We start from the raw sequence: 12,084 nt of genomic DNA on the forward strand, positions 1-12,084 counted from the left end.
AACCCACCAACAGGCTTTAACTGCCATAACTTCCAAAGCTCTTTAGCTTTTGGGAGGGTTTCGATAACTCTGGGCTCTTTGCACGAAAACCAAACATATTAATAGGAATACAATTTTTTCAAGACTTACTGTAACATTACCTTGAACTTGCTGAGACTAAAAGATGAGCAAAAGGGTATTATTTAAGCATGTAAAAAATGTAATTTTCATAATAATCATCGCTTTTACATTTGTTGTACTTAGTGTGACCAATAATAAAGGCCTCCTCCATGTATGTCGATTTTCTTATTCAGTAGGAAAATATTTTTTGGGGGGTAAATGAGGTTCACAATATGCAATGAAACAATCGCAGTCAGCTGAATGAATCCAGTCTTCACATGACTACTTAAGACTATGATAAACAGCAGAGCTAACCAAAAGTCTGTGTCGCATATTTGTGTTTAGTTGGGAATGTAGTTGTGAGGCACAAACTGCTTCATGGGCTGTGGTTGCTATAAACAGACGAAACCCTCCACCATGAGGGCAGCCAGCTTTGTGGTGTATGGGGAGGGGGGGGTATGTAGGGGCTGTCTTGCTGGCGTCACTCCAACGGGCCCTTTGGCTGGCACCTCATGCATCAGGAGCAAGTGGCAGGGCCATTAATGAAAAACTAACTCTGGGACCACACTTCACTATTGATGATAAAGTAGAGGGCCTCCCGCGAAAGTCCTGTTCAACATTGAGGCAGGCTTCCCCCATTCACATCTGGCAGTGGTGGTAAACCCCTGACCAAATGAATGATGAGTTACAGTCTAATACACAGTAAACTCCTCAGTCTTAATTCAACTCTGAGTGTACAAATCTAACCAATATACTCTCAGAGTTACAAATGGATAAATGAACACTGATGATTTTACTGTGTAATAGAAGAAATTTGGGTTGCTGCGAAGCAGGTAATGCGTCGGTGTTGCTGTTTTTCAGTTCAATCACTTTGTTTATGATTCTCCAATACATTGTTGAGTTGTGATTGACCCCACGCCTGTGGTATCGAATAGATTCCATCAGTTAACTACAAAAATATCTGCCCTACTACTGTATACGTTTTGTTTTGTGAGAATTTGTATAAGACATTTTAGTGACACATGCACTAAGAGGCAGCACTAACAATCTTTATTCTCGGAATCTCCATGATGTGTTGCTCCCAAAGCAGTTTACTGCCAAAAAATACTGAACTGCATTACAACAACCCATGTGGTGTAAATGACTATGTGCCTTCTACCGATGTCAGATACAAAAACATTAGTCTACATGAGACTGATAATAAAACTTCACTTGGGGGACAAAGGGAGTTCCACTGGTGGACTAAACCCCCCAAAGCCCCATTTATTCCCCATGAGTATGCATGGCTTATGGGTGAATATTTGGCTCTCCTGTCCTCTTGGTTGGTTCAGTGTGACAGCCATGCTGGAACAGATTAGTTGCCAGTCCCCTTAGTCTGTGCCGGGGTTTTGTGTGAGCTGCTAACATGTGGTTCCAATAGAAGAGCGCACAAACCCATCAGAAACACTTTCCACACCCACAGCTTCAAATTCCAGCCAGGCCCTGGGAGACGGCAGCCCTCACTGCAGCTACACAGGCCCTCTGATTAAATCCCAGATTAAGTGGAAGAGATAAGAGGACCCGTCAGAAGGGATAAGGAATGAAGGAGAATGGCCATCTCCAGGAAAGCTGAGGAAACGGTAGATGGCAGATCAGGCTCAGTTAGAACATTTATTTTCAGATAGGGCCAGGTTATGCGTATTTATCTGCCCATAAAAAGAAAAGAGGAAGCAACAGCTTCAATAAAACCAATATGATAACTTTAACACCGCAAGACAGCTACGATAAAATAACATTTGAAATGTAGATAGATTTAGACTTTATTGACCCTGAAGGAAATTCCAGAACATGGTTTATCCTGCTTTAAAACTAAATAATGAAAATAATTGGAAGCAAGCAGTGGGGCCAATCAAGACCCAGTTGTCGAAGCACCAATGTTTGTGGCACAAGCTTTTATCTGCATAAACTCAACAAATCTGGTTTGGATGATTTGGCAGGAATAAACATGAAACAAAAAAATCCTGAAACAGGTGGTGTTGGTTGCTATCATTAATCTAACATCAGTTCACTCTGTCAGGGTCACTGGGTAAAGACTGTCATGCAAGTCTATAAATCACTGTATAGCCTAATTAAACTCATTATGGTCACAAAAATATGATTTAATGGTCATTAAAAACCGTAAAGCTGTCTGCTGACCACAATTTCAAGTACACAGTACTTTGATCCAGGCAAGATTTATCTTGACCTTGCAGTGCAGCAATTCTGACCCCACATACTCATGTTGAGTTCCAGTATGTTTATAATGGGCAGCATATAGTATACTGTGGCCAACACAGTAACGCAGTCAACCAAAGTGTAATAGCAAGGTTACATGTGCTTACTTTAAGCTTGAAGCAAGAGGTACAACCTCATGTTGCTGGTAATTAATTGCATAGAGGAAAGGGATCTTTGAAATTAGAAAGTTTTAAACAAACAGGCTATGTAGAGGTGGAGATAGCAACCTTAAGAAATTGTATTTCAGTTAAATTTAGTCAAGTCAGAGAAATATTGGTTACTATTGAAAAAGACTAATCATGAACATACAAAATTGGCTCCTTCAATCATTGAGTCCATTTAAAAAAGCTAGTGCAAATTGTATTTCGAGACCTACTGCCTATCTATTTTACTGTCTAAACAAAAGATAAACCTTGTGAAAACTGTGATTAAAAACCAACAAATTAATATTCAAGTGGAAGTAAAACTACTCCAAAATAATATTACTCAAATGAATTACCGTTAAAGTGACTAGAGCAAGAAATGCAAAATGAAGAACTTCTATAATGTGAAGGATGAATATTGATGCCTATGCAAATAAGTTTGCCGTAGCTGCCATTAAAGGTGGTCATCATGATGGCCACCCTAGAGAGGAAGTCTCATGTTAGTTTAGGCGGGTTTAATTAATTAAATGAATGTTTAGGCATGGGGTTAATTAATCAAATCTAGTTCACTGTTAATAGGCATGGTTCAAAGTTTAGGACATGGTGTGCGGTCCTGTAGGGCAGGGGTCTTCAATAATTATGTTTCCATTAACCACTTGAACCCTAGCAGATCAACAAGCTCACACCGCCTTGCCATCGAGGCGTTGTGAGCTTGTAGATCGGCTATTTTTGGCAAAGAGGTTTGGTGTAGAGGGGGAAAGAGCAGACCAAGTACAGAGTGAAAGGTCAAGTTCCTGAAAGTGCTGTCAAAAAAGACTATGAAGCTCTCTATGAAATCTATGAAAAGGGTTAATCTGCAAAACAATTTAATGCAACATATAGTGGGGGGTCCCTGCTTCATCTCTCTCTCTGCTAAGGGGTACTTGGCCTGAAAAACGTTGGCTCTCGGCACAACACAACAGCTCCACTAGTTGTGTTAATGTCCTGGCAAGGTCATAGTTCTGCGGGGTCATATGGACGTTTGAGTTTATACCACCATACTGTGTCTTCTAGTCAGATACTGCCATCTTGTGGTTTGGGAAATGTGTTCCATTGAAAGGGATACGTTTCACCATCTGTTCCTTATGTCCTTTGCTAGACTTTTAATACTTTTGTGTGTTCGCTGTTTCTTGTCAACCCGGATCATTTACTAACGTTTCAGAATTCCCTGCACTTCAACCTGTTCCAAAACGATGCCGGTGTCGAATGAACTGTTATTTTTTTAATATATATATCAAAACTGTTCTATCCAATCTTGCGAAGACTTTTAACAAATTCACATTTAATTACATATAGGTCTATCTATGTTATACTTATATCTGTGGAGTCGTGTAAATAATTTCAAGTGTTTTCTTTTGTGACATTTTAGATTTTCAGGCACCGTACGTCTACCACCCACTTTGTCATCCAATCGGACGGAAGGGGCGGGCGTTCGTGATATTCTTTTACAAAATGGCGAATGTTGTTGTTTTGCCGCAGGGTCAGTGAATAACATCGTTCATTGCCTTATTAATACCGTATCCTGCAACGAAATTGCAGAAGTAACACCAAGAAAACCAAATCGGCGATCCTACGTGTCGGTTCCGTGTGGGATTGAGATGAAAGGTAAAGAGCGATCGCCGATTAAAAAGCGGTCCCGGGCCTTGGATGATATCCGAGACACCAGGGGAGGATGCCACCCGAACAGCAAGAAAATGGGGGCTATCTCGATCTCCAGCGGCAGCAATAATGGGAACAGCTCGACCAAGAACAACGACGGCTCGACGAGACGGAGTTTGCTCGGCGACAACAAGAGAGACAGCAGGGACTTCGACGGAGGACACAGCCGAACCACGGGGAATAATAACCACAGCAGCTACCAGGCCGCCGCCGCGGCCGCCAGCTCCCTGGGAAAGAACCACAACCTAAATCTGACACTGGATTTAGCCACCAGGACCAACTCATCCCGGGGAGGAGGAGGAGGAGGAGAGCAGCGGGCCCAGCCGCCGCCCAACAGCGCCGAGAGTGAGTACAAAACTCTCAAAATCAGCGAGCTCGGCACGCAGCTGAGCGACGAGGACATAGAGGACGGACTTTTTCACGAGTTTAAGAAATTCGGAGACGTCAGCGTGAAGATAAGTCGGAGCGGCGACGAGCGGATTGCGTTCGTCAACTTCAGGAAGCCGGAGGACGCACGGGCCGCCAAGCACGCCCGGGGGAGGCTGGTGCTGTACGACCGGCCGCTGAAGATCGAGGCCGTGTACATCAACAGGAGGAGAAGCCGTTCTCCCGTCGAGAGAGGAGACCCGTATGGCGCCGCTCAGGGACACAGACATTTGCACATGCAGAGGCCCCTCTCGCCCACCGGCCTGGGATACAGAGACTATAGACTGCAGCAGCTGGCACTGGGACGGCTGCCCCCTCCTCCACCGCCTCCCTTGCCAAGAGAACTTGAGCGAGAGAGGGAGTTTGCCCTGTTCGAGGCCAGGGCACGGCCAGCTTTTATCGCGGAGAGAGCCGCGTTCCGCGAGGAGGATTTTATATCCCCGGAAGATGACCAAAGAGCCAATAGGACGTTGTTTTTGGGCAACCTGGACATTACTGTTACGGATACGGACCTGAGGAGGGCGTTTGACAGGTTTGGCGTTATAACCGAGGTGGATATCAAGAGGCCCACACGGGGACAAACCAGCACGTATGGGTTTCTTAAATTTGAGAACCTTGACATGGCCCACCGCGCCAAGCTTAGCATGTCTGGCAAAATGGTGGGTCGCAACCCCATAAAAATAGGATATGGTAAAGCAACGCCCTCCACACGCCTATGGGTGGGGGGACTCGGACCATGGGTCCCTTTAGCTGCACTGGCAAGAGAGTTTGACCGCTTTGGGACAATAAGGACCATAGACTATAGAAAAGGGGACACCTGGGCCTATATTCAGTACGAGAGCCTGGATGCGGCTTCGGCTGCATGCACGCACATGCGCGGCTTCCCACTGGGGGGTCCAGAGAGAAGGCTTCGAGTGGATTTTGCAGACAGTGAGCAGCACCGTTACCAGCAGCAGTTCCTGCAGCCTCTCCCACTACCACCGTTTGACATGGTGGCAGAGTCATTCGTCCACCGTGCAGCACCTGAGCCTCTGAGGGTCAGGGAACGGACTCCCCCTCCCCTCCACTTCAGAGAGAGAGAGCTCTTTCCTGGAGCAGAGTGGCCCAACCCTGCTATTCGGGACCGGATACGCGCCTCACCTTTTGAGCCACTGGAGCACCTGGAGCGAGAGCGACGGCCACGGGAGCCCTGGTCTCTGGAGAGAGAGCTGCAGGGACGAGACCCTGCGCGGAAACGCCGCACATTGGACGACGGGCGCCATCTAGACTGTTCCCCTGACAGCACTGAGAGGACACTGAGGCGTCGGCGTGCCTCCCCCGATGGCAGCCCCGGGGGGAGCAGTAGGGAAGGGGGGCGCTTCAGTGACTCAGAACGCCCCCTGCGGGGTGACAGACCCTCTCCTGCACGAGAACGCCATGGCAGCCTGGAGCGAAGCGGCATGGGTGAACGGAGGCTGAAAACCCAGAGCCTCTCCGAAAGGGGTCCGTCGAGCGGCGGCATCTCGATGGCAGGAGAGCGTAAACGCAAGGCGGGGGACGGCATCAAAGTCCCGGTGAAGAGGGAGCGCTGTGAGATAAGCTCCAAAGGCGGCCCTCAGGTTAAGCAGGAGAGCGGCAAGCTGTGCCTGGCCTGGCATGGCATGCTTCTGCTGAAGAACAGCAACTTCCCAGCCAACATGCACCTGCTGGAGGGCGACCACAGCGTGGCCAGCGACCTGCTCGTTGACGGTGTCAGCGGGAGGCAGGTAAGCGAGCTGAAGATCACCCAGCGCCTCCGTCTAGACCAGCCCAAGCTCGACGAGGTCTCCCGGCGCATCAAGGTGGCGGGCCCCGGCGGCTACGCCATCCTGCTGGCGGTTCCGGGGGGGAAAACGGAGGACGTGTCGTCGTCTGACCCGGCGGCCTCGACCCAGCGACCACTACGTAACCTGGTGTCGTACCTAAAGCAAAAGCAAGCGGCTGGCGTCATCAGCCTGCCTGTGGGTGGGAGCAGAGATAAAGACAACACAGGGGTTCTTCACGCTTTCCCCCCCTGTGATTTCTCCCAGCAGTTCCTCGATTTCTCTGCCAAAGCTCTGTATAAAACTGAGGAAGACTATCTTGTCATGATTGTAGTCCGCGGAGCATCTTAAAAAAAAAAGTCAGAACACACTAAATGTCAAACTGTAAAAAAAAAAAGACCAGAAAAAATGCTCTTTGTCAATAACTATTGCATGCTGTGTGTTCTGCATCATGGAGTACACTAGTGTGGTTTCTTTCTTTGGGTGTATGTGTGTGTTGCCATGTATGCCACTAAAATGAAAAACACCTTCTCACTCTTACAGAACATGTCAACTTGAAACCTCGGTATTTAAAAAAAAAAAGGGTGTATAATTTGCCCACGTGTCATTCATAAACCTTCGCGACAAATTCACTTGAGTATTGTAAAGCAGTGAACTACAAGGTCATATTTTAGAAATAAATGTCAGATGTAACATGATTTAGAAGGCACCCATTTTTTATTGTCATTCACTTAAAAAAAAAAGATTAATTGTCACTGCAAATTTACTCTAAAATCCTACACATTTTAGACAGTTTGGTCTTGCTATGAACAGAAAACTATGCTCTACCCAATCAGTGGTTGTTTAGAAATATACTTTCAGGGGAAACACGCATACAAACATTGTTTCTGTTCAGATTAGTAGGTATGTGACGTTTTGAATTATTTGGGGATTTCAGTGTGAAGGAGTGAACCTGTCTTTGAGGGCAGTGGGCCCGGCAGATAGAAAGAAACTGTCCTTGGTGGGAGACATAATTATATTTAGGAGGCCACAGTATAAAAAAAAAATAGTGATATTTCAGCTACATTTGAAGTCCCACTGTTGTGTATTCTGTTTACCAAGGTTTTGATTTTGGTGGAACTTTATGTAGTCTATTGGAACACTCAGATACTCTAATAACCCAGCCTGTCCATTGTGATAAAAAAAAAGAAGTAATGTTTACTTGGTGTTGAGTACTGATAGATATAAAGTTGCCCATAGAATGGCCCATAACACAACAATGCTCATAAAAGTAATACTAATGTTTTTTTTTCTCCCCATTTATTTTTTGCTGTGTATTTTATTTTGTGCATCCCTACCCTTGCAATGGCTGTGTATTGTGTATCTATAAAAATGCAAAAGTAATGGATAAAAGGCTTACTGTAGACTAAGCTTTTTGTGTTGATATTTGACGGTCTGTCTTATTTCTCCCCTTTTAAACCAATAGTTTTGAACAAGAATACCCTTCAGTAGCCACAGTTACAATGCCAAACAAAATAATGGATACTTTTATTTGTTCAGAGAGTAGGTCTGTTTTTCAGACAAGAGTCAATTTGATATTTTAAAAACATGTTTAAAAGTAGCTATGGATACTTTATTGATCAGAGAGTAGGTCTGTTTTTCAAGAGTCAAATTTACATTTTAAAAACATGTTTAAAAGTATCTATGGATACTTTATTTGATCAGAGAGTAGGTCTGTTTTTCAAAGAAAACTGACAATTTAAAAACATGTTTAAAAGTAGTGTAAATCTTTTAGGTCAAAACTGGAGCATGCCTTCCAAGCAGCTAAGCTATTCTGAAAAGTTCTACTTCCAAAATGTTGCTGATGCTATTATGTTTGATAGTATGTTTTGTCATGACATGTTAAACCACACTGAATTATTACTTCATGAGTTTGTTTGTGTGTGTGTTGAAAAAAAAAGAAATGTAGAAAAAAATGGCTATGTTTGAAGAGCATCATACCCACCTCGACTTTGGACAACAAAGGAAGCGTCTGGGGGGGCTGAGACCTCTGCAGGAAAGGATGCCTAGTGTTTGTGAGTCTTCACTGATGAGGCAGCTTTTAAGTTGTGTAGCCTATCTGCACCTGTGATGACTTCTGTTTTAAGTGGAAAATTGAGCAATGTACACCTGATTTCATGGGAAAGGAAAACCCACATAACTGCACAGCTCATGCGAAGCTGTTCACATACCCGCAAGTGCATTCGTGCACTTATGTGACCGAATATCAATAAATTGTTTCATTTAAGGGAAACCTGTTTCTTCGGTGGAAGTGAATTGAAGAAACAAGCTGCCGTGATTTGTTGTGTTTCGAAGGAGTTGTCACTTGCATTGTTGCATTGTTTCTGCACACGAAAAGGGAGACATCTGTTTTGTCATTTGTTAGAACCAGTGAGGAGGGAAACCCTTGGCCCGTGTGAGGATCACTATTTGCTTGCAGGCCTTTTATGAGCATCTGAGTTGCACATTACAAATTACTCCCTGTACAACCCCCCTCACACCAGTTCCCTGCCACACATCTGTTCCTATCGGCACCATGTGAACGCAGGGGTAGGATCAAGGAGCCTCCATTGCCTCTTGTTTACAGCCAGTGGCCAGGTTGCCATGTGATATAATGGCAGGGGCAAACATCGATGCAGTTTTGGAGCCAGAGGCTGACACAAGCATCCCCTGCCCACATCACAGGCTGCCCCATCATTAAAGGTTTGATGTGCGTTGTTCAAATAGGAGCTGAGGGAATCCTGTCACCAGCTTTCACACACTCCACTTTGGGAGCATGGCGGTGATATCACACTGAAGTTTCTATAGCATCAACAGCTTAAGCTGTTGCACTGCAGTGGCTAATTCGAACATTCGGGCTTTTACCAATTCAGAGGAAATTGATGCTTTGTGTAGTACTTTGCCCACCCCGCTTATGATTTGATTTGACCTGATGACTCAAAAAAAGGATCGCCTGAATCGCAGCTAGGAATATTGTTGGGCCAGTCTTTGTGTTTGGCTTTTGTGTGTTGCCTGCTCAAGCCTTTTCCACATGGATGAGGGAAGACGTGTCTTTTTTTCTCTCAGCCAAACTTGCAAGAAAACCTTCAGAAGTACATTACTCTTGGCAGTCCACTCTAACATGGAAAAGAAGTCTGAAAAGGCAAAAAAGCTGAACCTTATGGCAATGTTTGAAGGGATCCACACTGCTGATTTCTGCTCACCCATTTAGAAAGTTTAAATTAGTAGACAAGATGACATTATGCCCCTGTTACAAGTCGTGTTCAACCGAGATATATTTATGTAGATTTACGCCCCCTATTATTTAAAGCCCAATTTACATCAGTTTAATCAGTTCCCCAATCGTGTCCCTTTTAGCCATGTTAGTGCATGATCAAATACCTTGGTCTTTGCTGAAAAGGACGCCTCGCATCCCTGGAACAACATTGCCCTCTTGAGGACCAGGGGGCATGTGTTTTCCTCTCACACAGTCAACCACCTGACATCACAAAATGCACCAACCAAAATCCAGGCCGGACCTGATATGAGTGCATTAGTCCTGTAAGCAGAGCATGTTGGTGAGTAAGAAGGAGAAGTGCTGCTTGCCAGGTATGTATCTGTGGCCTAAGCAGCTGTGGTAAGTACACTATACAGGGTAAACATCACTGCAGTAGTGAATATATGCACATATGCCACATAAAATGCAATTTCTTAGTCTTGAGTAGGTGTCATTCCCAAGTATATTTAAAATGATGAATCTCAACACACGCCCAAACTTCAATTCACAGTAACAGGCCCATTCGCCCCCCTTTCACTCATTAAGTTCATTTGGTCATCACTTGCTCAGTAAGACTTAACAATTCATCCAAAAAATGATTGAAGGTTAATTAAACATTGATAGACGGAACTGGAATTTAAATGTCAGAGGCTTTGTTAACGACAACTTGCCACCTATAACATTCCTGTACAACTGGCATGTAGTCAGAATGAAATGCTTTTTAGCCATAAAGACGTGTAAGCAACGGTTTAGACCATTAAGGATGTGGACTGACAGTTTGTCCAGAATTGAATTTATTTTGTCAGACTGCTGTACATTTCTTTTTATTCCACTGGCTATGGTAGATGCATTAGAATAGGTGGTCATCTTCAAGTAGAATAACAAATTGAAAAGATTAACATCTCATGATGGCCTAGAAGAGCAATGTTTGAGTACGTGATCAGCTGTCTTCCATAGCTAGAAACCAAAAAGGCAAAACTCACACCTATTATGTCATACTTAAATATATCCTGGAGCTGCTATGTTGACAGTGAATAATTGGCAATAATTGCAGATTGTGAATTGTACAATACATATCTGAACATTTACATAAACTGTATATATTTCAGTTGTGCTATATTTCTGAGCCAAAAATGTTATCCAGGATAACATGCAGGGAACATCTCTAGATCATTCTCATATTAACTTATACTGCGCAAAGGCTTTTACAAGTAATTGCCATCATACATCACAATTATAGTTTTTAGAATTATTGATGGATAAGACTTCCTCAGGAGACCTACTGTAGCTAAAATCAATCATTTGAAATGTTGAAAGATGATATCAAAAGTACGACAAAGTAATTCAGTACATTTAGGAATAATAATTTAAGATTATTTGCAGTGATCACAATATACTGTAGGAGGCAGATAAACACTCCTCTCCAGGCGAAGAAGACGTTAGTCTGGATTCTAAAATGAGCGTTTACTAACTGTTTCCAAGCCAGTTTGTTTATTGTATTTGTTTTATTTTTACTACACAATTTATTTCCATTCATTGTGTAATATTTTATATGGATTAAAGGTGTTATAAATCACCTATTCATTCCAATTTAACATACAGTCACAGTTGATTGACATTCATTGTCAGCAAGCACATTCATTTAAAGGATAGTTCAAACCAGTAAGCCGTGAAAAGTAACTCATCTCTTTCTGAAATCATCGGTCAGTCAAATAGTTGCACTCTTTTGGAACAGTTACTTTCCTCAATAAGGAGCACTTGAAGACGTTCATTCCAAATTAGATACCTTTGAGAGAAAGAACGGCTAATTAGCTAAAGTAAAACAAATTGTGTAAATTCTTAAACACAATAAAAATCCTCAGGGTCAATTTAACTCTGAGAGTCTAATTTAGATTCTTTATTTTACATTTCTTACACTGAGTTTAATACTGAGGTTTTGTACTGTGGAGGTAAACTATAATAATATTTTATTTTGTCAATCACATTGACGTGATACATGCAATTCTTTAAACAGACTCTCAATTGATATTTGGTAAGTTGCAATTGCAAGGTACTGTACCTGATGGCACAGTTAGTGAATATATGATTTATGAAAGAAATTCAAACTTGATTTCTAGAACATACTGATTGCAGTTTGACATGCATCGTATTTGATCTTGTATGTGGCAGCACATTCAGAGATACTAAACTGTTATGGACAACACCATATGAATCACATAGTAGGTAAAGCTACTGAAGGTACAGCATTGTGTTGTAGAGAAATCTCTAGTGCCGCTCAGTGCGCATAAAGCAATCATTTTTTACATGATCTATTCTTTGGGATCTGGCATTCTTCAATACACAAACTGGTATTCTTTAAGTCTATGTCACACTAACAGAACATAATGTTCAGTGAATTAATGATTTTCAT

The 12,084-nt window shown here is 43.1% G+C and overlaps 1 protein-coding gene across 1 annotated transcript; it reads left to right on the forward strand.

Moving 5' to 3' along the window:
• Window positions 1–3,994: 3,994 nt before the first annotated feature.
• rbm15 (RNA binding motif protein 15) lies at window positions 3,995–7,803 on the forward strand. Its single transcript, XM_084070253.1, has one exon. It carries the CDS (start codon window positions 4,133–4,135, stop codon window positions 6,749–6,751), a length of 2,619 nt encoding a protein of 872 aa, XP_083926379.1. The 5' UTR covers window positions 3,995–4,132; the 3' UTR covers window positions 6,752–7,803.
• Window positions 7,804–12,084: the final 4,281 nt, after the last annotated feature.

This window comes from Gymnoscopelus microlampas (genome assembly GCF_963454915.1).
Source record: "Gymnoscopelus microlampas genome assembly, chromosome: 10".
NCBI lineage: Eukaryota > Metazoa > Chordata > Actinopteri > Myctophiformes > Myctophidae > Gymnoscopelus > Gymnoscopelus microlampas.